Source organism: Mixophyes fleayi, chromosome 3 (genome assembly GCF_038048845.1).
Source record: "Mixophyes fleayi isolate aMixFle1 chromosome 3, aMixFle1.hap1, whole genome shotgun sequence".
In the NCBI taxonomy this organism is placed as follows: domain Eukaryota; kingdom Metazoa; phylum Chordata; class Amphibia; order Anura; family Limnodynastidae; genus Mixophyes; species Mixophyes fleayi.
In genome coordinates this window covers 312,724,106-312,751,624 of record NC_134404.1, presented here as the reverse complement: position 1 = coordinate 312,751,624, position 27,519 = coordinate 312,724,106, and the positions used below count along the sequence as shown (strand labels likewise).

The 27,519-nt window shown below is 40.6% G+C and overlaps 1 protein-coding gene across 1 annotated transcript in view; it reads right to left on the bottom strand.

The window, feature by feature from the left end:
• Positions 1 to 17,111: 17,111 nt before the first annotated feature.
• Positions 17,112 to 27,519, bottom strand: part of FERMT1 (FERM domain containing kindlin 1) — a 42,042-nt gene continuing 31,634 nt past the window's right edge. The window contains exons 11-15 of the mRNA XM_075204002.1: positions 26,166 to 26,272; positions 25,071 to 25,298; positions 22,174 to 22,298; positions 21,237 to 21,378; positions 17,112 to 18,400 (exon numbers count right to left, since the gene is read on the bottom strand). Coding sequence (XP_075060103.1) covers positions 18,227 to 18,400; positions 21,237 to 21,378; positions 22,174 to 22,298; positions 25,071 to 25,298; positions 26,166 to 26,272 — 776 coding nt within the window. The 3' untranslated portion in view covers positions 17,112 to 18,226. The remainder of the gene's footprint in view (positions 18,401 to 21,236; positions 21,379 to 22,173; positions 22,299 to 25,070; positions 25,299 to 26,165; positions 26,273 to 27,519) is intronic.

Below are 27,519 nucleotides of genomic sequence, written 5' to 3'. Positions count from 1 at the left end.
ATCACGCGCTTTTCTTATAAACTTGGTTTCTTCCAAATTCTGATGATGCACAGTCGGCGGGAAAGCAGTGCAGTCATCGGTCTAATACAAGGGCGCAAGTGTTTATGTTCAGCCGCAGTAGTCTCACCCTTTCGCTCTAGTTTCTTCAGTGTCACTTGTTTATGTGCTCTGGGTATCATTTGTTGGAATGTGCCTCTGAGGCCAGAAGGGGTGGAGTCTTTTTGACGCCTTTAAATTAGCGCCAGGGTTTCAGAGCAGACTGTCCATTCCAATTTATTGTAGGTATTGACTGGAATCTGTTTTACTGAATCTGCTTTCGTTGCCATGTTAATAATTAAAACTGTGACCTCAGGGCGCCAAAAGTTAAAATTGTGTTTGTGTCGTTATTTCAGATTGGTTTATGGAGTTTAAATAAGTTCGGGGGGAAAGGATGGTGGTGCTGTGGTGAAGGTGACAGCCCTAAACACTTTTGTCTACAATACACTGACTGTCGCAAAACACAGTCACTACCTACTGTTCATACTATTAGCTATGTAGGTGTAGAAATACACAGGGAAATTATTGTGATATCATTTAGTGTATTTATGAAAACGCTATAAAATTTTTGTAGCTTCTGAAAAAAATATCTATACAAACTTTTCAGTCATTCAGCAAGAAAAGGAAATATGTCAGTTTGTTTGTCGACATCAATCTCATGTCAGTAGCAATGAAGGTAAATGATGAAATTCAGCAAAGTGTCACTAAAACTCCCACTTGCCACTAAAACACTTTCCTCATCCTTGTAAGCGAAAAGCAGTTATTCCCCAACATGTGAAAATAATTGCAAAATATATAACCCCTAGATGTACCCCCACTTCGTGAATGATTTACAAAAATAATAAGTAAAAAAAAATGACTATATCGTTATATAAAGCATGGCACAATTGTAAAAAATGTTCCACAAAATAATTGCCTTGTTGGGCATCTGGCCACGAAACGTGTGGCTCTCAGTTCTCCCCTAACAACATCACATAGCAGAATTAGGTCATTGTTGTTGTCTCAACTCAGCATTCTGTGAAATGAGATCTTACAGATTCAGAGTAGAATAGCCCCAGAATGGTGGAGCAAAACCAGAATTTGAAGATTGTATCACTGGAATCTCACACCTCTGCCAAATTGCCTGTTCTGCTGCTAAACGTCATTTGTGTGAAATGTCATAGTGATTTCACTCTTTTCTAATGTAATACATTGATTTGGGGCAAATAAAATATTCTGCAACGGAACAAGATACCATAAAATAAAAAAAAACTACAATTACAATAATGATAATAATAATGTTTAATTAAAAGTAATCATATTATAATCATTTGGTAGTTTAAGAAAATTATTTTTTCGCCAGAATTGCTTACATTTTCAGCAGAATCTTCTTGATATATGTTGAATTGAACACTTGGACAAAATCCTCTTTGGTGACATTGCGTGCCTTAATCTCCGCTGGTGTGGTAAGTTTTTTCAGTATGGCAGTATGGCAGTGTTTGCACCAGCCAGTGGGAGTTGTTAGACTGAATGAAGGTGTTGCTTGTTAAGTGCGGACTGTGTCTAGACCAGTGTTGGCTAACCTGTGACACTCCAGGTGTTGTGAAACTACAAGTCCCAGCATACCCTTCCAGCAATAAGCTGCTATTTAATAAAATAATTACCAAGTTGCCCCTGCTTTGTCTACCACCAGCCCTAGCCACGGCACCCCAGTGAGATTACCACTGCACCCCAGGGAGCCGTGGCACCCAGTTTGGGAACCTCTGGTATAGAGTATGTATTTTAGGGTTGTTCCTTGTATCATGAAATGGAGTACAAGCATTTTAATTGTACAAAAACACCTTGGAGCAGAGAACCAGAGCCCATTTGCCAGTAGAAATCTTAATTTACAGAATTTGGGTGGATCGTCACAAATAGATCTTCTGGGGTTTTATATACGTAGTTATGTTTATTTATTTCATGAAATTGATCTTTTTAAATCAATAAGTAATAGTTATGTATGGACCTGTAATAGAATTTACTAATTTGGCTCTATAAAATACATGACTGCCTCCCAGACAGGGGCGGATCTAGAAAACTGGTGTACCCGGGGCAATTTAGGGGGGGTGATTTAGGCCCCGCCCCTTTCTAACATCTTAGGCTGCTGACGGCTGCATACTATGTGCAGGTCCGTCCAGCCGTGACAGGCAGGGACAGTGTGCTGCCCGGCTGCTCTGATTGTGTTTTAAAACACAATCAGAGCAGCCGGGCAGCACACTGTCCCTGCCTGTCATGGCTGGACGGACCTGCACATACTGTGCAGCCGTCGGCAGCAAGTGTCTGCTAGGGGGGTGATCGCCCCGATCGCCCCCCCCTGGATCCGCCACTGCTCCCAGAGCCAGTACGTGGCCCCTGGGCATCCTCCCCACCTTGGCTGCTTCCCTCTGATTTTGGCAATAAATACTTTATTGTGCTAATAGATGTGTATTGTAGAGATTATTTGATATAATTTCAATATAAAAGTTTGAGAAACACTTGTGCATGTCAGGAAACACAATCAAAAGTGTGAATGTCATAAAGTGTCGGAACATTTTAAATGTTGGGGCATAAAAATTATCTATCTATCTACTGTTTGTTTTTTGCTGACAGATCACTCTTAATGTCAGTGACATCCTATGCAGAGGAGACAGAGGCAAGAGAAAGAGAAATGAGAAAAACAAATAACCTGTAATTAACTAAAGGTCCTTTCTGTTTTACCCTCCCCCAGAAAGAGTCTTGTTTGATGTTTTAAAAACAACAATAGTTTTCATTTGGGGATGACTGATGTACTTAATATGTCAGTGGGTGAAATTCTAACTTGTCTTTCTACAGTAAGAATACAAATGTATATTTTTTAGTCTTGAATTGTATGAGTGTAAATTGGCTTCCATGTAATAATAACATTAATAACAGATGTTACTATTATAAATTACTCACAGGACTGTGGAGCAGTGGAAACGTGTTTTGTGGAGTGACCAATCACGCTTCTCTGTTTGGCAGTCAGATGGGTGAGTCTGGGTTTGTAGGACGCTGGGAGAATGTTACCTGCCTGACTGCATTATGCCAACTGTGAAGTTTGGTGGAGGAGTGATAATACTATGGGGCTGTTTTTCAGGGTTTGGGCTAGGCCCCTTATCTCCAGTGAAGGGCAATCTTAATGTTTCAGCATACCACACCATTTTGGACAATGCTATGCTTCCAACTTTGTGGCAACAGTTTGGGGAAAGCCCTTTTCTATTCCAACATGACTGTGCCACAGTGCACAAAGCAAGGACTACAAAAACATGGTTTGATGAGTTCGGTGTGGAAGAAGTTGACTCGCCTGCACAGAGCCCTGACCTCAACCCCATCGAACACCTTTAGAATGAACTGGAAGGGAGATTGTGAGCCAGGCCTTCTCGTCCAACATCAGTGCCTGACCTCATAAATGCTCTACAGAATGAATGGGCACAAATTCCCACAGAAACACTCTAACATCTTGTGGAAAACCTTCCAAGAAGAGTGGAAGCTGTTATCGCTGCAGAAGGGGGACCAACTTCATATTAAAGTATATGTTTTTGAATACAAAGTCATTACAGACCCTGTTGGTTTAATAGTCAAGCGTCCATATACGTTTGTCCATATAGTGCATATATATATATATATGCAAAAACATACTGGTAGGTTAATTGGCTGCTGACAAAATTGAAACTGGTGTGTGTGTCTGTCTGTGTCTGTGTGTGTGTTAGGGATTTTTGGACTGTAAGCCCCAGTGGGGCAGGGACTGACGTGAGTGAGTTAAAAAAAAAGGACACTTGTACAGCGCTGCGGAATTAGTGGCGCTATATAAATAAATAGTGATGATGATTATTTTATATATATATATATAGTCCAGTGTCTAAAGTAGGCACTCTTACACTTTTTATTTCATTTTTCACACATACTTTACATTACAAGCCCTACCAAGTAGGGTCATATCAATTTCTGTTTTATTGTGTTTTAATATATAGCAGTTACTATATATTCAACAGCTATAAAGATAATAATACTCCATGTTAGTGTAGAAATCACATCATCCATTTACACACTCATAACCTGGTCTGTAAAACTGACTGTATGTTACTTGAAGCAAAGTGTTGGGGCGTTGTTCTAATTTATCTGACTGTTTGTGAATTGATACACTGTGTCTTGTGCATTTAAAAGAAGTGGAATGTTAAGGATGAGTCAAACATTCCAGGCTGACAGGGGAGATAATCAGAGTCTGACATGAAACATTTGTGGGAAATGGTACCAGGTTTCCGTGTCTCCAGTCTAAAATTCCTCCTACGGATGAAGAACCAGGTGCATTTTGAGACGGGATGTAAAATGGCTAGTGTGAATTAAAAATATTCAGTATGTTAAAATTGTATCATGAGAGTCAGAGGGCCTAATATTGACTTGTTCGCATATATGCTCAATACAAATGCACGTGAATTTAGTGTATTTACATCCATATCTGAAGATGCGTCAACCACCGCACCAGTAACTTATGCGCCAGGTTTGGGGCAGATATACATCAGAAACACTTAAACCCAACCAGGTCATCTTACTACCTCTCCCCCCTTAAAATGCCCACACCAACAGGAAGTTGAAGTATTAGGTTCAGGCCCAACAAGAATATTCATTTAACATTTGTTTTGATAGCCAAAAAATGCATTGTTTAACTAAGAAATACAGGTATAATCTTCTTTCTTGTGTACAATTAATAGTAGCAAAGAATTAATTCTAAAGTCCACCCACAAAACCATCTCCTTCCTTGTATTTAAAACACCTTTTTTTTTTTAAAATACGTTTTATTAATAACATCTTATCTTGAACAGTATTACAAAATATATAAACTCTTGAAGGGTACATTAGTGAGATGATAAATGCGCATATAAATTTGACAGTATGAATGACACTTTCTCACATAGCTTTTGCAAAACAAATTCAGCTTCATATGCACATGGTACCATGGAGATGTTGTTTTGTTTTAAATTATACAAGTAAGGGAGAGAAGAGAAAGAAAAGGTGGTATAGGGCAAAATGGCGGGGGGAAGAACAGGTTTGGAGGGTTAGGGGAAGGGGGGAGGAATTCACGCTTTTATGTCTTTAGCAGAAGGTAATAGTTCAATCTGGTATGTCCAATAACGGATCGGGTTTGACTAAAATTGGAGCAGAGGTTGGTTGTAATATGAAGCCCAGGGAGACCAGACTTTGTTGAAGGACACGGAGGAGCCCCTGAGCACGCTGGTGATGTGTTCCATCTGATAAGTGTGCCAGATCCGACCACAGACCACCTGGAGTGTTGGAGGAATGGGGTTCTTCCAGTTGGCAGCTATTTGACAGGTAGCTGCGCTGATTATATGCCGAAGAAGCTTATGGGTATGTGTTGGAAGGTCTGCAAGAGGTAGAGGCAGTAATACGTGCTTAGGATCGGAAGGCACAGGGGTATCGAGAACAGCTGTTGCTAATGCGAGAACTTCTGTCCAGAATGGGCGCAGTTTGGGACAGTCCCACCATGTGTGTATGAAGGTGCCAGTGTGGCCACAGTCTCTCCAACATGCTGGACTTGTTTGAGGGTATATGATATGAAGCCTAGAGGGGACATAGTACCATCTATGCAGCAATTTATTGGCGTTTTCTTTGGTACAGACATTTATGGAGCAACGTGCTGTCCACTCATAGATGTCCGACCATTCTTCTGGATCTAGGGATGTTCCCAAATCTGCCTCCCACTGTATCTGAAAACAGTCCTTGGTCTCCATGGAGGTGTAAAACACCTTTTAAAATACAAATTATTGACTGAAAACTACAAGTGCCAGCATGTCCTGAATGAGAGATGACAGGTAGCAGTTGCCGTCATGTTGTGTTGCAATAGACAACTGGTGCACAAACTATTGGATTTTAGAAATCTTTGAAATCCGCCGTGACCCGGTCTTGGTGGGCTGGCTGGAAAACTTTAGACATGAGCAGCTTCCCAATCCTAAAAGTTAATGTTAGGTGTAGGGTAGGTGTAGGTGTGCCCTTACAAGGGCTCCCTGCCGCTTCTGCTTGCGTCTTCTTCTGTCTCCTTCTCTCTGGACGTCCCACGACGTCCTTTTGTTTCTCCGCCTGCGAACTTCTGAAAATATGGCGCAGCCCGGCGGCTTAAATAACCGCCGACGCCACGTCATCACCTGGCACCGACGCAAGTGCTGATTGGCTCACTGCGGCACCAATAATTTAAACGGCTGGAGGTGAGCCAGGATTGACTCACTCATCTGGCCGCCGATTGGCCAGCAGCGGAAGGTGAGCCCTGATTGGCTCATCCTCCCTCTGCTGACGGGACCTGTGGAAGAAGAGAAATACTCACCAGCGCTGGATCGCAGGAACGGTAAGTTGATCTTCTTTTGTTCTTTTTTCACCCTCTTCACGGGCACAGCAGCGAGGTCCATTCTTCGCCCTCTTCACGGGCACAGCAGGGAACATCTCCACACACCCACACAAGCATAAAAACTCTGCACAGAAAGGGCCCAGGTTGGAATTGAACCCATGACCTTAGCGATTTGAGTTAGCAATGCTAACCACTGTGCCACCATTCTGCTGAGAACTCTGATACATAATTATTCTGATATTAACATTTTCTCATCTATAACTTCTATCAAACACATTAGAGCGGCCCATTTAAGCTTGCAGCCAACAGAAGGATCATTTGGAAACTTTAATGGCTAATCCTAACCTTGTACCATTCATCAGGGCTGGCCTTTGTAAAATATGGGCTTCTATGTGAGACATTCATTGTGGGTTGCTCTAATTTCAGTGGAGGGGTCATATCTATTACCATTAAACATGTGATTAGACTCACAGAGGGGCATGTCTAGAACCTAATACACCCTAATAACAGGTTCCCCTATGCACTTTGTTTTTGTGGCAATTTTGGTTTATGCTACAAACACAGTGCCCTTCACATTATAATACTTATAGATCTGTCACAGGCAGAGCACATGATCGCAGGGGGAATGATTCCTCCACCCCTGCGATCGCATACTGGTGCCTGGCTGTCACGGTGACATGATTATTTTTGAAGGCGGCCCTGTCTGGCAGCCCCCCCAACCAAACCTCTCTGTCTGTCTTGGTGTGTGTGAGTGTGTGTCTATATTAGGGAATTTAGAATGTAAGCTCCAATGGGGCAGGGACTGATGTGAGTGAGTTCTCTGTACAGCGCTGCGGAATTAGTTCCGCTATATAAATAAATGATGATGATGATCTATTCCCCCCTTTGATATCCAATGTGGTGCCCCAAAGCCCTATTAAACAGCACAGAGGAAGTGCATAAACGCTTTTAAAATGCAGGGCTACAAGGGGTTACTAGAGGCTGAGAAAGACACAGTGGGAATGAGAGTTGACAGTTGACAGTTAAACTGAAAGTACGTACCCAGGAGGATGTGCAGGAAGGAGGAGTGTGTGATATAGCAACAAGAAAGGGGAAGCTGACATTAGAGACTGATCTGCTGCTGGAACTGGTGACATTGGGCCTGAGTCATTAAGGAGAGTAAAGCATAAAAAAGGAGTAACATTTGCACCTGGGCAAAACCATGTTGTATTGGAGGGGGAGGTAAATTTAAAATGTGAGGCAGATTTATAGTTTGGGTAGGGCATGTCCTAGATCAACTTTATATTTCAATGTAATAATAAAGCTAGCAAGTATTTGTGTGCTAGATGAAAAAACAGCCAGTATTTAACTTATGTACAAAATAATAAACTGATTTGCACCCCTTACATTGTAACATGGTTTGTCCCAGAGAACATTTACTCCTTTGCTTGCCTTAATGACTCAGGCCCATTGTCAGCACACACGGCTGGAGAATGGCTGGGGACACACAGTGGGGCATCCAGCACAGTTTTCACGAACTGCAGAACCGTTTCAAGGTAAAATCCTAGCCTGCAGTGTACTGCACACACCCCAGCGTCAGAGGGAAGAGTGATTAGAGAACAGCGCCATCTTGTGACTGAATTGAGTAACAGTCCTGTGTTTTGTTATAATCTTTAACACTGCCTACAGTTTAACATCTACCTTTTAGAGAGAAAGTACAGAGACTTAATCGGGATTATTAACCCTTCTGGAAAACTCTGCAGGATATTTAAACACTACAAAATTCCTGTGCACAGTTCAACCCAGGACTGAGTGTAAAATATGGTAACGTTACCAGGGATAATATTGGTTCACCAAATGTTTTAGATGAATGTTAATGTTAAGGGATTTACCTAAAAATAGATTTATTGATATTGAAGATGTTATCGCTATTGTGCCTTATACTGACCAGGTGTATATTATATGTTAAATGCTATTGTGCTCTATGCTGATCAAACGATTATTTTGTCATTACCATTGAGCTGAAGGGGTCAGTGGCGCGGTGGCTTACCAAAATTATCCTTACCGCATTCTTAATAAACCCAAGTTGTTTGACCAATCCTTGTCCCTTTCATTGAAGTATTTATCTCCTGACCACCGGATATCCGAATAGAAAAGAACCTGACTCGTGTCTGGAGGACAAGGTAAGGAAAGGAAATCCCATCTGTTTCGACCACCACATAAACATCTCTAGTCCGCAAGCAGAGACTATGTGTTGTGTGCACAGCACAGGCTGCTAAGCTAAGGAAATGATGGAGTCCCAGGATAATCCCAACAAGGAATTCTCACGCTCTGCTAATAATAGGAAAAAGACAAGGAAAAGATGAGGAGTAGGGTATTAAGTATGGGGCCCAAGTGAGGTGTCCTATGCAGTGGCACCCCTCATCAGCTGACCCTGTCCATCATACCTGAATACATAAGATCATACTTGCCAACAGCTTGGATCTCCCCTCCGGACTACACGAATGTGCTACACTGCAGGAAGTGTCGCCTGGTGGGTAGTTTAACAGAATCAGTCATCACAAAAGAATAGTAAATATGAGTATCACCTTGTATATCAACCTGCTAAAAAAGGGAACAACTTATCAATGTTACTTTGTATCAGCTACAGAAACACCAAGGGGTATATTTGCTGAATCTTCTAAAATGGAATAGGGTGGAGACTGTAATTCTAATAGGATGGAGACTGTAATTCTAATAGGATGGAGACAGTAATTCTAATAGGATGGAGACAGTAATTCTAATAGGATGGAGACTGTAGTTCTAATAGGATGGATAGGAGCCTGTCTAGTGATTGGATTGTTTATTTATATATCAATTTATTATGATTTTTTAAAGCAGGATATGTGTGTTTTTTGTTTATAATTTTGGATTTTTTATATTTATATTTTATTGTGTCATGTATTAAAAATATATTTTTATTGAAATATAACCAATCTCATCTACTTCTTTTGGATGATTAACTATCCTCCCCAGCGCCATTATTTATATCACTAATAGGATGGAGACTGTAATTCTAACAGAATAGAGACTGTAATTTTAATAGGGTAGAGGAACAAGAGCATTGTTACTACAGGCAGAATAGATTATTTATAGTATACACATGGAAGGTGGTGGAGATTTGGGCCTTGAATCTCTGAGACCAATCTAGGGGAAGGGGCAGTTTTCATCACTTATTAGTAACCTGAGGTCAGAGCCAATGATGACATCATAGAAGGTGACAGAGTTCCCATGGAGACCAGGACATTGTGATGTAATGATCATGATATAAGGACCAGAAGCTGCTACAGTCAGTCAGTTGGGAGGTTGAAACCCCACTGAGAGGACCAATGGATCTCTACATCTATGGGATTATAACATCTTTAAATGCTGATGTAACTGCTACGTTGTGGGATCCGCTGCTCTTTCGTCGCTAATGAAGCGGTAAATGAGAAGATTGTAATTGTATCTGAATAGGCTCCTTTCCTCTTCTGTATAGATGAATCACTGTGTAAGCCCTAGCGGGAAAGATTCATCCCATTAGATTGTAAGCTCCTATGAGCAGGGCTACCTTCAGGGCTGCCATCAGAAACTGTGGGTCCAAGTACTAATTAATCTGACAGAGCCCCTCCGCCTCTCCTGCCCCCCCATAAATTTTCCCCTCTCCCCCTTCACTAGAAATGTTCCCCGCCCCCCCAATCACAGTAAATGTCCCCCCTAATCACTGTAAATGTTCCCCTCTCCAACCCAATCACAGTAAATGTCCCCCTTCCCCCAATCACAGTAGATGTGCCCCTTTGCCCCACCCAATCACAGTAAATGTCCCCCCCCAATCACTGTAAATGTTCCCCTCTCCAACCCAATCACAGTAAATGCTCCCCTTCCCCCAATCACAGTAGATGTACCCCTCTGCCCCACCCAATCACAGTAAATGTTCCCCTCTCTCCTCCCCCATCATAATAAATGCCCAATTAACTTACCTTCCTGAAGCAATGCTGCAGCTCCCAGTCACAGAGATGATGTCGCCACATTGAGGGGGCAGAGGGGCGGGTCTGTCAGACTAAGGGGCCCAGACAGTCCAGGGGGCCCAGTCAAATAGAGAGGCCCCTTACAGCTGTACTGGCTGTACAACCCTGATGGCAGCCCTGGCTCCCTTCCCCCTTCTGTATAGATGAATCAAACTGTAAGCCCTAATGGGCAAGATTCATCTCATTAGATTGTAAGCTACGAGCAGGGCTCCCTCCCTCTTATGTCGTCTCTACAGAGATATACAGCAATATGCAGTTATATATATATGTGATCCAGGATGAAAATCGATTGCCATACGTGGAGTCAGGAAGGAATTTTTTTCCCCTCTGAGGAAAATGAAGTGTCTCCGGGGGTTTTCTTCACCTTCCTCTGGATCTATAGATCAGTAACTCTGAAACCAGATCCCTTGGAGCCCCAAACATGACCAGAATAATGGCTATTATAACAGAAATAGTGGTGAATTGGTTAAATTGACTGCACCTAGATATTAGGGGTTCCCTGGGCGCTGGCAGTGTTGGTTAATAAATACAACTTCAGCAATATTTCAATTGCATCTCTGCATTTTGTTAAATAAAAAAACATTTCAAAATAAACTCTGTGTGATTCTTGTTTAAAATAAACTGCACCCACTGGTTCTCTGAGGGGTGTTGATAAATAGTTTATACAAGGAATTCTCACCATCTCTCCTTGTGCGGTGCCTGTACCTGAGTCCTCACAGTGACTTGCGGGAGGTGGGCAGGGATCTTTATAGCAGGGATTGACTCGGATGACTGCACTTGATAACACTATATGCAGACAATCGGTATACATTGGAAACCACTATGGTTTAATTTCAGAGGTAGGAAAGATGGTGAATGAGGGGAAAAGGAATGTATCATAAAGGGTTGGCTACACATTATAACAAACAAGCCTTGACTGGACAATTGTGATGCAATATTAACAACAACATATCAATAACACTCACGCCCAGTCATCGGCCAACCAATAACTAACATGGTGACCATATAAAGTAATCATAATAAAGTATTTGTGGTACTATTAGTGCACATATAACGGAGGTAACCCAGGTTACATATAGACGCGTGTGTTTATGTGGAGGTCACAAAGATGTTGTACCGCAAATTGCGGACATTGTAACACATTTACGGAAAATCTCAATGCCAATTGAGAAGTGGTGTGATGGGATTAACTTCCAACAGGGTAGACAGCGGTGTTGGTGTGTAAACAAGTAACTCTGCAAATATTAAAAGATCCGACCCCTGAAATTTGTAGAGGCACCTCTTTCTCAGTCTCTAAAGTGTGGTAAATAGCAATATTAAATAAAGGACTTATGTGCCCCAGATAGCTGGTCACCTGAGTGATGGTCTGTGCTGGCTGTCAGCAGAGTGATGGACTGTGCTCGCTGTCAGCGGAGTGATGGACTGTGCTCGCTGTCAGCGGAGTGATGGACTGTGCTCGCTGTCAGCGGAGTGATGGACTGTGCTCGCTGTCAGCAGAGTGATGGACTGTGCTCGTTGTCAGCAGAGTGATGAACTGTTCTCGCTGTCAGCGGAGTAATGGACAATGCTCGCTGTCAGGAGAGTGATGGACTGTACTCGCTGTCAGGGGAGTGATGGGCCGTGCTCGCTGTCAGGAGAGTGATGGACTGTACTCGCTGTCAGGAGAGTGATGGACTGTACTCGCTGTCAGGGGAGTGATGGACTGTGCTCGCTGTCAGTGGAGTCATGGACTGTACTCGCTGTCAGGGGAGTGATGGACTGTGCTCGCTGTCAGCTTGGTTGCAGTCTCCCCAGGTCACATGAGAAGTCACCAAAACCAACAGTCTTGCACTCAGTTTTTGGACTAGTTTGTTACTCTTCAGTGTTTGCCATACACAGGCCTCTCACAAATCTCTCACAATATTACCGCAGGCTTAGCCATAAATGTAGTCAATTTTCCTCCACCTGCACCATCCTTCTCTCTGCTGTTCTTCCCCCAGGTCCTAGTGTTGGTGCTATACACAAATATCACATTAGGTATAGCTAGGTAACTGGTCAATGTAGGTCCACCAGGGGAGGTGGTGATTAGGTGGGGACAGAAGGGGCTCTGGATTCATCTGCAGCCCCATCAGAGCCAGATTGTGAATGGAGGAGAGTGACTGAGAGAACCAATAGCTTTCCACTGGTCTGCGTGGTCATCCCCCAAATGCCAAGTCTAGGCGGTGCCCATAAGAGGTACACCCACCAGGGCCCTGGAATCCTATTGGAGGCCCTGGACACCAGCTGATATACAGAGGAGGTTTGTTTATAACCAGTCAGTGGATCAGCAGGACACAAGCTGCCCCCATGTCGCAATACTCATTGGTGCAATCTCATGTTAGGAATTCTGGGAAAGTGGATGATTCTGAGAAATATCAGATGGACACGAGGGATAGTTTTCATTAGAAATTCAGATATTTTACCTGGAAAACCATTAACCAGAGGATTCTGAAAATCAGAAAGGAAGAGTGTAAATAAATGGCACCAAACCTTGATAGTACCAGGTATAACTGGAAAAGAAGATTATATGAATTGTCCTTGAGTTGTGTACAAATTGAGCTTTTAGCCACCTCTTTACATATTAGAGACCAGTCCTCAGTTCTGAGAGATTCACTCATGTTTTGGACATTGGTCAGTTGGCCTTGCTTAATAAATAAAGGGTAAAAAGTTGATATCAGGCTGCTGGAGAAGGATCTACCCAGGCTGAAGGCTTCTATCCTTGAAGGGAGGATTTCTGTGATTTTATCGTGAGAAAAATTACAGATCTGTAAGTACTGATGGAAAGCCGGTGATGGTAGCCCAAGGCGATTCCAGAGTTTAGGAGTCTGGGAAGGACATTCATCTTAACCGATGACACTCTACCAATCAAAGAAATATGTTGGGAAGCCCAGGAGCGAAGATCGTTTTTAAGTGCGCTAATTAACGGTGGAAAATTTGCTGTGAACAATTCATTGTAATGCTTGCTGAGATCCCTAGATATTTCAGTTTTTGTGGTTGTCAACTAAATTGGAAATTAGACATCAGTACATGTAAGATGCTGGAGAATGTTAAGGAGGAGTGCTTCAGTCTAGTCAGTGTTAATTTTGAAGTTCAAGAGTTGGTCTTATTCGTTAATTGCATCTAGCACAATAGGAGCAGGGATGTGAGGATTGGTTAATGTAAGGAGGGTGTCATCAGCATAGAGGTCTAATTTATGGTTATGGGCCAACACCATAGCAGAGGTTGTAGTCTTGTTGGCAGTGTGAATCAAATCAATTACTTTGCAGGTGTGGTTCTGCAGCTTGATGGCCTGTTATGAATACCCCTAGGTCTGGATGAACTGAGTTCAGAATGACATAGGCCAATCTGTTACTGAGCAATTTGGTGAATAGTTTGAGATATACATTGAGTAACAAGGTGGGTCTGTAACTGGAGCATATAAAAGAGGTCATGACCCTCTTTGGGGATGACCACTATGTCCACTCTGTTGGTGGCTCCATCAAATTTTGTCCCATGAAGAATGGAATTGAATAGATCTAGGAGTAGGGGAGTGTGAGTTGGGAAAAAACATTTTATAGTATATGGCTGAAAAGCCATCGTGCTCGGTACGGATGAATTCTTAAGAGATTTGATCATCAGTGTGGTCTACTGTCCCAGAAGTCCAGGAGAACACCTTGAAATTTGGTAGTCTCCTGGAGTGCTAAATATGGTCTTCTCTCTTCTGATGTTTCCAGTGCAGCTATGAAAAGCAGTGCGAGACCTGCCTACAGTTTGGTAGGGAAGAACGGTGGCAGGTGATAGGTGCATGTTTGGAACTATGGTGGATAAATGTGTCAGCGGGACAACATGGCAGCTGAAAGGGGGAATGTAGCTGATGGGGTGTCTGGCAGCAGTAGCAGGCTCCCGTGGTCCTTTTGTTTGAGGAGCCCTGCCTAAAGTAGTATTCAATTAACAAAAATGCTCCCATTTATTGCCTTGCACCAACATCCAGCTGGACAGGTAATATTGATTGTAGCCTATGTGAGATCAATATCACTATTCTCTTGCAGAAGGAGGATTTAATAAATACTCCTTAGCTGTAATGTGCTACTGGCAAAACAAGCTAAACATTCTAAATGGCCAGATTCTGTTGCTCCTGACCCCAGTAAGAAAAAAAATATCAGACTCATGAAGTGCTGTTTGCATCCCACATGGCAATTACAACTAATTGCTTATTTACTTACTTGGCTTCAGTTCACCGGGGTTACACTATTATCATTATTCTTTTAAAAAAAGAAATACATATACAATTACAGGATTTATCCAGACAGATTGACAAACTTTTGGGCTCTTCACATCTAGAGCAGAAAATACTCTGTCCCCTCGCTTAGGCATACTCATATTTTCAAAGAACTTCCCTTCCACCTCTACAAAAATACTTATTTTAAGTAGAAGGAAACTAATAGTAATCCTTTACTTCTACATTTGTTGATGCTTTAATTTTATCGCAGAAGGCAGTCATGTCACAGTAACCCCCAAGATCAGACATCCTCATATTCTGAAAAAGAACAGCGCCCCCCCCCAACACCTTCTCTGTCAGCCTCATTTGTTTTTGATCCCTTTCTGTATGATTTGTTATACCAACTGTCCAGCAGTGCAGAGTATTTTGGCACCTTATACAAAAAATGATGATGGCGGCTCTGTCATTTTCGAAAATATGCCAGTTTTTATATGGGAACCGTTTGGAGAAACGCGTGAAGTCAGTGTATATGGTTGTGTAATACTTGCCATTTCTGATTGGAGCACCTGGGCAGATTGGATTTTCCTTGCTGAATGTAGTCAGTGTGCACTCACGAGCTATGAATGGTGCCCAAATATAAAAACTAGTTTTGCTGAACAGGGAAGCACGGTTGCACAGTGGTTAGCATTGCTGCCTCACAGCACTGGGGTCACGAGTTCAATTCCCTACCAGGGAAACCATGGGTTTCTCTAAAAACATACTAGTAGGTTAATTGGCTACTGACACAATCAACCCTAGTGTGTGTTAGGGAATTTAGACTCTAGTGGGGTCAGGGATTGATGTGAATGAGGTATATTCTCTGTACAGCACTGTGTAATTATTGGCACTTGTTAAGTGCGTATTGTCGCTAACCAATAACGATTGTCGAATCTCGATTTGTGTTTCCAACGCACAAAGATTTATTCTCTTAAAGTAGCAGAATATATTCAAGCGAAATAATAATAAGTACAGCCGTTACTTATCGCAGGCGCTCTGGATCCAGTGTACAGTCATCAATCCTGAAGTCTGGGGACAAGATGTCTGAACACTAGATGAGGAGCTGCTGCTTATATGCACACAGGAATACAGTAGAACAATGCAGATGGTATAGATTGCTTCTATTGGTCCAGGTTTCAGGAAGGTCCAAGGGGTTGTCAATCATTGGCTAGTTTAAGCTCAGGAATCCAAAGGAGGGGGTCATCTCTCCAGGGGATGAGCTCTGATCTTCCCGCCAAGATTACTCAGTCATAATAGTCCATAATTCCTTAACATTAATAATTTGTGTATGCACTCTGCGATTCCTTCGCAGAGTGAACTGGACAGTCGCAAATGCAAAGGGGATAAGTATGATACCACACATGACTAGATTCCTTCAACGTGTACCATATGTTTTACTGATATGCATATAACTTATAATATTACATATAAATACTACTATATGTTGACATAAATGACTATGTGTTGCAACTACCTTTAATGTGTACTATTTTACAAGTGTGAGTGTTTGTGCGAATGTATGTAAAAGACTAAATACTGTTGTTGCCATGTGTTGCAGCTGCGTACTCCCTTCCACGCCGTAGAGTGCCCTTTCACGCCTTAGCGTACCATACACATCTTTTCAGACAAAGACAACCAAGTTTGCTCGATTTTAATTGAAATTACTTTATCCAATATGCTGACTTCGACACACTATATAAATAAATGATGATGATATTTATATGAGATTCAGGGATGGAAAGGGCTATTACATCAAGCTGTAGCCATCTGTTTGGATTTCTTTTTTGCAATTTCTTTTTAGACCATTTCAGGAAAGCAGTAAACGACGGGAGTGAGTCTGAACCTGTTTGCAATTGTGTGAAAATGTTGTTACTGTGCTCAGTGTACTGTGAGGAGCTCTGACACAGAAGGCTTGGAAGGTGACAGTAATTGGGAGTCATCCTTTACTTTCAGTGGGACAGGCTTTATGTCAACAGCTAAAGTTGATGCAGGTAAACACATTTACGTGCACACAAATACTCATATAATAAAGACATTCATACATACAAATGTGACACATATACTAAAGACAACACCGATAATTACATCTATAAATGATGCTCAGACAGTACTATTGGAGACAAATGTAAAACTTGAAACTAATGAAGGGGGCACTCTTATAGTGGATGTAGGCTGGACAATGTTTCACCAGCAGATTTTCATGTGCACTGTAAACCTGCAAACACTGGTCTATCCCCATTTTATGGGGACCCCATAAGTGCAACGTGGATGTGCTCCTAAGTATGTGATATGATGGTCAAATAGGTGTATTTAAAAAATACTTTACGGTATACACAAATCGTGGATTACTTTACAGTACACACATTTGCATAATGGTGTAATGCAAGTACTTAGCAGAACAATAATAAACCACAAACCAAATGTATACTGTAGTGTAAGGATTAGATTATTTATTGTCAACTTCCCAGCCATATATAGTTATGTGTATACACGAGATGTTACAGTGTTATAAGAGCAGCTCCCACTAATAGCCGGTAGGATTGTATTTTGCATTTATACTACAAAAATAAATCATCTTTTATTCCAGGTCATACATGTGTAATATATTTTATAATTGCAGTAAAAAAGTGAATCTATATATACATTTTATTATTTATTATATCAATAACTTCTATAAATCCTGTAATTTAAATAGATTTTCTGCATACTGTAATGCGTGTATTATAAATGATAGATTCCAAGGGGTATATGTATCAATCCTTCTAAAAAGGAAAAGCGGAGGTTCTGCCCATAGCAAGATTTTATTATTAGATTATAGCTACCATTTATCTAGTACATTCTAGATTTATAGCTAGAATCTGATTGGTTGCTATGAGCAACATCTCCACTTTTTAGAAGGTTTTATACATTTACATCCAAGGAGTATATTTACTAAACTGCGGTTTTCAAAAATTGGAGATGTTGCCTATAGCAACCAATCACATTCTAACTGTCATATTGTAGAATGCACTAAATAAATGAAAGCTAGAATCTGATTGGTTGCTTTAGGCAACATCTCCACTTTTCCAAACCCGCAGTTTAGTAAATCTAGCCCCAAGTGTTTTACAACATTCATAATAAAATTCAGTATAATAAAAGAGATATAACATATACCAATTTCTTTTAACTTGTATTTCTCACCCATTTATATCAGTGTATCACTTCTTACCGCAAAATAAAAAGAATAAGGAAAATAAATAGTACAAAATTTAAGTTTATTGGATTTCAATGTCTTAAAGAAAGTTAAGTCTTGATCAGACGACTAAACATTAATGATGAGTTGATAACAATAACATTTCATGTCTGGAAAATTCTCCAGCTGAGTACAAGTTATGGTGTTGTGTTGTCAGCCGTAGATGTTATAAATGGTTCTTTTCAAAAGTCTTTCATACAGGAAGTCTGATGTACATAGAAATATTGGTCCCCCTGTGATGAAAGCTCTCTCTCTCTCTCTATATATATATAGATATCTGTATAAATTAGAGTTGATCTTTCTTCTGGTATTCATTCCTGACCTCCAGTTAGTTTATGGAAAAGCTCTTCATCCAAAGTTTCATTCTGGTCTTTTGATCGAGTAGAGAGGAAGATATACCCTCCTATATATTCATGGACCACTTTACAGCTGGCACTTTGACACATAAAGGCGATGGAAATGTTAGGGTCAAAGTCAATTGCAACCTAAAAGACAAGGAAAAGTGCATGTAAGAAAAACTGAGCTCACTTTATGCTTCCCACTACTTCCTCATTACCTATGGAAGCTTGCTGGGCCACAGAATCATTTCTGCAAAAGAATTAAGCAAGTTATTTATCCACATATCTAAATGCTCTTTGTCTTCACTGGATAGACAGTTTAAGAGTTACCAATTATAAATCTGCATGTGCAGCCTATTAATAGATACAGGTGACGGATTGTATGAGTGCAATTGGCGGTTTTTCACCATAATCCCATGAGCAAATGGCTATGAGGACAAGTAACAAGCTGGAATTGAAATTTTCTATTTTATGTTTATGGTGTCAATAAAATAGCTGACACGGGCAATCCTAGTACTTATCCATGCAGGAACTTTGATTGCCTATACACAGGATTAAATGTGCAATTCATTTTGACAAATGTATGCTTTTTGCTGACTATAGATTAACATATTTTTAATTTCACAGTGAATTAGTGTATCATCATCATCACCATTTATTTATATAGCGCCACTGATTTCGCAGCGCTGTACAAAGAACTCATTCACATCAGTCCCTGCCCCATTGGGGCTTACAGTCTAAATTTCCTAACACACACACACACACACACACACACACAGACAGACATAGAGAGAGAGACTAGGGTCAATTTGATAGCAGTCAATTAACCTACTAGTATGTTTTTGGAGTGTGGGAGGAAACCCACGCAAACACAGGGAGAGCATACAAACTCCACACAGATAAGGCCATGGTCGGGAAATGAACTCATGACCCCAGTGCTGTAAGGCAGAAGTGCTAACCACTAAGCCACCGTGCTGCATAGAGTTATTATTATTATAGTCGTAAATTTGTAAGGCGCCATAGTTCCAGACAGTGGTACATAAAACAGCATACATAAAACAGGGACATACAAGGTAGATATGATGAATGCAGAAGAGTAAACAAAGGGTAGAGCTTTATTGAGTGTTTGCAGTGTAGGTGGCTGTAGGTAGCTAGTAAAGAGCTTCTGGAATGGTATAAATATTTGAAGGCTGGGGAAGAGTATGATCAGGCTTGGTAGGGAATTCCATAGGTAGGTTGCAGCATGGGAGAAGTCTTGTTAGCAGGAGTGAGGGTAGTCGGGGTGTAGGTACAAGGCATATTTAAGAGAACATGAAGGAGAATAATCCAAGTTGAGAATTGAGATAGATGAAGGGGTGGTGTTGTTGATGGCTTCGTAGGTGATGGCGAGTAATTTGAACTGGTATCTGGATGCACCCAGTGTAGAGATCTGAAGAACAGCCTTGACAAGTCATTAAGGATAGATTAACGTGGGGGCAGATGGGCAAGGGGAATACCAAATAGGAGAAGATTGCTGTAGTTAAGGGGGAAGGTTTTGGTTGCATTGTGTTAGTGTTACATGAAACTATATCAAGCATATAAAATATCTTGTACTAGGAACAATTAAATTAATATGTATGCCATTAAGAGTAGCTCAATTACTAGGGGCAGCATGGTGGCTAAGTGCTTAACACTTCTGTCTTACAGCACTGGGGTCAACCGGGTGCTCTGGTTTCCTCCCACACTCCAAAAACATACTGGTAGGTTAATAGGCTGCTAACAAATTGACCCTAATCTGTGTGTCTGTCTGTTTCTGTCTGTGTGTGTGTGTGTTAGGTAATTTAGACTGTAAGCCCCAATGGGGCAGGAACTGATGTGAGTGAGTTCTCTGTACAGCGCTACGGAATTAGTGATGCTATATAAATAAATAATAATAATAATAATAATAATTATAGTAAGTAATTTTAGAGGCTGTTGCAGCTATCTGTAGTCAGGAGGAGAAGTTCTGGTACTGATTCTGTGTGAAAACTAAAAGATATTGGCAAAAAAAGTATAGAAAGGTATAGCTAGCTGTTGTCATCAGCAATGCATCTCTTGGTACGGATAATGTTATTCTAAGGATTGTATCCAGTGACATCTTCCCTTCTAGTCAACCATGTGGGGCATTGTTTAGTGCATCAAGGGAATGAGGACTGTGCGGGGAGCTGTGTGAATTAGGTGTTCCTTACTGAAGGTGTGCTACCGGCAGAAATGCAGCCCTATTCTGCAGTTTTATAATGCTCCTATCATTTCCTGTGGCTTCACAGTAAATGTGACATGGAGATGGATTGGGTGTGTTAGGAGAGATACCAACACCACCGTGTGCTGTAATCAGTGTGAAGTGAACGACTTCACAGTAGGGCATCCACTGCGTTGGACCGGACACTGGTGGCTGTTGAGAATATCTGTGCGCCACCAAGTAGTGACGCTAATATAAGGGGAGGGGTGTCAACAATTTCAAGTCAACTTTGAATTGAAGTGGTTGATTAGTTGGCAATCATTGAGCCGTTGTAGTTTCAGAACCGATGGGGGAGAAGGTTGCAAGTGTGGAAGGTGATGAACATGCGAATCAATTAACTTGATTCTTTTCTACATTAAAACTCTTGAGACTCTTTCTTTGGTCAGACGGCTACATCAGATTGTTTCAGCAGGTAAACATTCACCTAACATCTTCAGTGACAACATTTGTAATTTGGGAGTTATCCTTTAAAACAAAAATGAGGCTTCCGTGAGCAACATTTTAAAAGAAAAAAAGAAAGTTGTAATGAATTAAGGGGGTGGACAGAAAGTGAGACTAGGCAGGACTTTAATGTCCCATCTTTACTTCTGACAACATGCGTATCCCTAAGGCAGCACATTGCATGGCTCTATTTCTTATAGCTCATAGATGCTCACAAATGTGCGCCCATTATAGGAGGTTTATCGGGTTTATAAGTGACACTTAGAAGAGGACTTCTGAAGATACCTGTTGTATTTCCCAGTTCACGTTCCACTGTTTCATGTTGGAATATCTCCAGGTTGTAACAGGGTCCCCAGTTGCCATATCTATCCTTATAAGTCTGTTGTAGGATACACCAAGTAGTTCATCCTTCTTGAGGTCCTTAAATCTGTTAAAATAATGAAAACACTTTTTTACCTTTAATGTGTTGTAATAGCTATCTGTTAATGGGTATATTGGATAACTTGAGCAATGGGAAGTGACAAATGAACGCAGTAACTTTGCATTAGAATGGACTGTTTCACTTCACTATCTTAGTCCTTCCTCCTTCATTTTTCTATTTCATCTTGATTTTCTGAGCTCCACCCAACAGAAATCTTACTTAATATCTTAATTTAATGCAGGGCCTGATTAAGGGTTCAGGTTGCCCTAGGCTAATACGTTTGTAGCACCCCGTCACCGGCCATGCCAGGCTAATACGCGGTAGGTAGAAACGAACACGTCCTTAGATAAAAACCCAACTTCCTTCATGGAGGCATAAACGAGCGCTACCGAAGGTGAAGATGTGAAGGTGCCTGCGTCATACTTGTACCTCCTACTCGCTTATCCTCAAGTGCCCGCCCAAAGAGGGTTCAGTGTCTTCAGCTTTTACCTTGGGTCAATACCTTACTATATTTTTCTTTCATGTTTCCTATTTACTTTGGATAAAAACTATTCTCTTGTTTTTTAAACTTAATTTCAGTTTATACCTCTCCCTGTCATAATTTTGCACCCCACTCAAAAGCCCTGCACCCTAGGCTGCAGCCTAGTCAGCCTATTGGATAATCAGGCCCTGATTTATTGTGACACTGTTTGACAAGACGTGAAGATGGGATCCTGAACATTACAATGTTCTATATTTGGCTCTGGAAAGGAAGAAACACATTTGTTGATAAAGACTGTGAAAAATCTGAAGTGTATTTACCTTACGATATAGTAGGCTAAGCCAAACTCTGGGAGAGACTGCCATGCCTGGATAAACCTCATTTTGGCTTCAACAAGAGGCATCTGAGAAATGTTCTGCTGTGCCTCCAGAATGCGGGAAGCTAACTGTGGAAACAGAAATATTATCCTATAGTACACAAGTATCAGCTCCTGAGAATAAAAGCTGTATACATGGTGCGATATGATGTAATCGCTTATAACTGGTCCTGATGTCAGCACTTCAGTACTCATTACAAAAATGTGTGTACCATAAAGAATAACGCACCCCCTACTGTGATTTATTGCAGGTATCAGAAGTTACCTTGTGGCTTCATATGGTCCTTTGTGAATATTATTCAGTATGGGTTACATTATTTCTTATGCAGTGTTCACATCAATATCAATGTCAAAAGCAGTGATCAACCTTGTAAGCAATACATACAGATTCAAAATTATATAGAGATATATATATATATATATATATATATATATATACACAAGTTAACCTGTGCATGATACTCATGCATTCTAGTCAAATCAAGCTAAGTAAGGTCTTAAAAAGGTTCTTGTCATGCATTTGGGCCTAGCCCAGGCCTCCTCAGGGGAAGAGCGTTACTCCCCGACGCAAGCGCCCTTTTTAATGTGTGTTCATGAGGTAAAATTACCTCACGAAAATGAGTTTGAGCCCTCAACTCGTTAATTTAGCCTTTACTACCCCTCCCATGGGGGGATGATGGAAGTTAACTGACTTCACTATTCTAATTTTTTTGTCAAATAATGTCAGTTTACCAAATTTCAGTTCAATTGGATGAGCCCTTTCTGAGAAAATAGTTTTTTTCCACACACACACACACACACTAACACACGCCGCTAGGCTTTTACTTTTATATATTAGATAATGCTAAGAATTTAGTAGGTCAGTGTATAACTCCGCCCAGCAGGTGGCGCTGCAGGTTTTTGTTTTGTTTTTTCACACACAGACTAACACACGCCGCTAGGCTTTTATATTATACAAGTTAACCCGTGCATGATACTCATGCATTCTAGTCAAATCAAGATACTTAAGTTCTTAAAAAGGTTCTTGTCATGCATTTAGGCCTAGCCCAGGCCTCCTCAGGGGAAGATCGTTACTTCCCGACGCAAGCGCCCTTTTTAATGTGTTCATGAGGTAAAATTACCTCACGAAAATGAGTTTGACCCCTCAACTCATAAATTTAGCCTTTACTACCCCTCCCACGGGGGGAAGGGGGGATGATGGAAGTTAACTGACTTGACTATTCTAATTTTTTTGTCAAATAATGTCAGTATACCAAATTTCAGGTCAATTGGATGAGCCCTTTCTGAGAAAATAGTTTTTTCCACACACACACTAACGCACGCCTCTACACATGTGTGTTCATGAGGTAAAATTACCTCACGAAAATGAGTTTGAGCCCTACCAAATTTCAGCCCTTTTTGAATTTTTTTTCCCACACACACTAAGAATTTAGTAGATCCGTGTATAACTCTGCCCAGCAGGTGGCGCTGCAACTTGGTTTTTATTTTACACACACACACAGACGCCACTAAGCATTTATATATTATATATATATATATATATATATATATATATGCACACACAAGGTTGATCACTGCTTTTGACATTGATATTTCAAGTGCTGTCAATAAAAACAATGGAGGGATGTACTACCCCTTCAATCTCTTGAGTGAAAAGGACGAGTCAGACTCATACTATACTTGACCCCCTAAAGTACTAAGGACAAGTCCCACTCTTCCTCTGAATTTAAGTGTAATAAAAACCCACAGATCACTTTTCACTGTGGTCTGGGTTTTATGATTCTGCTGGAGGAAAACAAATCTTTCCTCCGTTAGAATTATGTGTGCACATGCACAATCCATTAAAGTCTATGAGAAATCCCGGGGATGGGGAGAGGCTATTTTAGAGCCTATGGGTCTGAGTCATTAAGGAAAGTAAAGCAAAAAAAAGGAGTAACTTTGCACCTTGGCAAAACCATGTTGCAATGCAAGGGGTGCAAATAAGTTTATTATTTTGCACATAAGGAAAATACTAGTTGTTTTTTCATGTATTACACAAATACTTGATCGCTTTATTTTTACACTGACATTTATAGTTGATCTAGTACATGCCCTACCCCAATTTTAAATCTGTCCCCACATTTTAAATTTACCTCCCCCTCCAATGCCACATGGTTTTGCTCAGGTGCAAAGTTACTCCTTTTTTTTTTTTACTTTCCTTTCCTTAATGAATCAAGGATACCCTTGTTTAAATGAATAGGTGATGAGCCCAAAAGTGCCTCAAAGGCTAAGGGTTTAAAGTTGCTGTACTAACAGGAACCTATTAGAGTAAATTGGAGGTCTGCTGTTTGTAATTTTGGATTATTGGCAATCTAAGACTCTATACTCCATACAGTTAGAGTAATTTACAAGCTTGCAAAAACGCAGTGCTAATGTGTAGTAATGTCACAAGCCCATTAAGGGGTGGAGGAGACACATTTAGGTGACCATTCCTTGCTTTGTACAGCATTGTCCACCAATTAGGCACTGTTTAATAGAAATAACCAATACTATTGATCTTTCCTAAATGACCTTTAGTGCCCTTCAATGGACTTACATTAAAAATCTTAGTGTGCCCAGAAAAATACATTTCCCCGTGATCCCCATGATCACAGCTTTATCTGAATTATCTTTAGTACTGACAAACATCGGAGATCTTTTCTTATATATTTATGAATATTACTAAATGTAGCTTTCTACATAAGGAAACCTGTACCGTATGTTAATTGAACCATCAATAACAGAAACCGAAGAGGATATTGTGAGAATGTTTTATAACAATCACTCTGCATTATTCTGCATGTATGATCGATCACGACATACCTGTTTTGGTTTGTATTTCTTTGCATACTTTGGGGACACTAAACACTCTGGCTTGATGTCAACATTTTCCATGTCAGAAGGTACTTGTACTTGAGCTGTAGTATTTCTGTTCTTCATCCTCAGAAACGAGAGAATGCTTTGTACTTCAGATCGATACGAGCTATCGGCCATTGTCTTTCCTTTCGATGCCAGAATGCAAGCAGCCATCCATTTGGCATACTGGGTTTCCTGGTTTCCGAAGGTAAAAGCAATTGATTACAACATGTTTATGTGGACAGCACTAAACAGGCAATAATAGTTGAGAAATGGTGAATATATAGTATAGGAAATGGTACTCCAAATACATTTTTTTAAGATTCGCACACACAAACCCGCACAAACATTATGGGCTCTATTTATCAAACTCAGAAAAGCCCTATCTCTGGCAAAAACAGGCGTTTTTTTCATCTGAGATAGGGCGTCATCCTATCAATCAAAGGGCCACCGCTGGCGGTAGCCCCCGTCTGTGAAATGAGTAGAAGATTGAAAGCCCAAGCCTGGTTCACGCATGAGCACGTCTGCTGGTCTAGTGGGAGCAGTAATCCTTACTTACCGCTCCTGCCCAGTATTGATGACGCAGTTGAGTATCGCTCTACAACGTTTTAATGATAAACACACAACGAAAGGTGATATCCTATTGCTGCAATAGGCCCTATCAACATCTCTTAGTAAATAGACACATATATATGAAATATCTTTGAACTACGCATGAAGCAAATTAGCTGTAATTCACTCTGTTTTAAGACATTCCCATACTTTGTCATTATTCTGGTCTTGTATATTACAATATTTGAACAATGGTGTGTCGACAACTGTGACAACAACAAAAAGGTTGACAACCATTGTATGCCTTAAAATCCTGAATGGAGAGATTTAGTTTATTAAACTAGATTTGACCAATAAATGTAAAATATTTTGACAGAACTGATCCCCTGACCTGGAAGCTGTTAAAAAGACAACTGGTGCCTGTCATTGCATCGTTCTCATGTGGCCTAGGATTAATACCATAATGATACTTAGTATACTATTGGAAATAAAATATACTTTCATACTTACATTATCACATCTTAAGTGCATTTCATTCATTCCTTCCGCAAATGGTATTAATAGTTTTATCCCAAATCTTTTCTGTGATACATTTACATCTGGGACAAGTTCACAACCTGAACAGAAACAGACAGGACAAATGAAATGCTTTCATACATACAACAATGGCATCACTGAGTATAGTTTCCATTTTCCAAAGTGAGCTATACCTAGCCCTGACTGTGCTTTCCTAATCTGATTATTGTCTATAAGTAATACATAAAGAGACCACTCCCATTGACACTGCTTTATATATATAGCATAAATCAGCAGTGCATTTATATCATCAGGAAGAGTTGTCTGCTGCAATCTGTACATTTGAGTCCAGATACCAGTTTGTGCCATTTACAAGGGCAATGAAAATAAGCAACTCTGCGTGATGACATAAAGACATGCCTGAAAAACACAGAAGTAAAAGTTGTACCAAGAGACAGTATTTAATCAAAGTCACGTGAAGGTGAAGAATCCCATGCGTGTGACATGCTGCATCATTTAGGAGCTGTTTGTGTAATGTTTTCACAACTCACTATATGTCTGATTGTCCTTTTAACTGATTAGTATAAACATGTCACGGTAAGGTGGGAACATTAGTACTCTCACTACTGAGCCACAACTAGTGGGATTACTGGAGGAATGTTGTGCCCTGGTGGGAGGTGTATGGAAGGTAGGACATATTGTTTATATTAGTGACTCCTATTTTATATCCTTGTGTATACAACAGACATTCTTTGCATTTTCAACTGAAAAGAGATCAAATAAGAGTTAGTAATGTATTTTAAAACTGCACACAAACCTCTGTGATGGACAGCAGTTTAAAAAAAAAAGAAAAAAATATATATAAACACACATATATACACCTTAATAATCAGTAACAAAATGCACACATCCCACGCATATACCATAGTTACTCCACTTCCAGTTAGCACAAGTAATGTAGTCTCGCTGTTGGTGTTGCAGGTGGGATTTCTCTATTTTATGGAATGTACAGTGAATGTAGTCAAAGGCATTAAGTTACTTATGCTTTTGTTTCCTTCTTTCATTTTATCTGTATGACTTGGGAAACACCAAGCTTTTAGTGCAGCCAGGGATGGGACATTAATTAGTCATTAGAGGAAGACGTGTTGTGAGGTTTAAGGGCACCGTTATCAAACAGGGTAAATGTGTCTTGTAGGTGCAATATACACTTATTACCAGTAAAGAGGAGCCCTTGCCTATCCATGTCCTAGATTCATTAAGAACACACAATGGGATTCTACCCTGTGCAAACCACCCTACCCTGTCCTGCCACCCATTACAGCCATATGGCATTATTTGCATTGTCTCA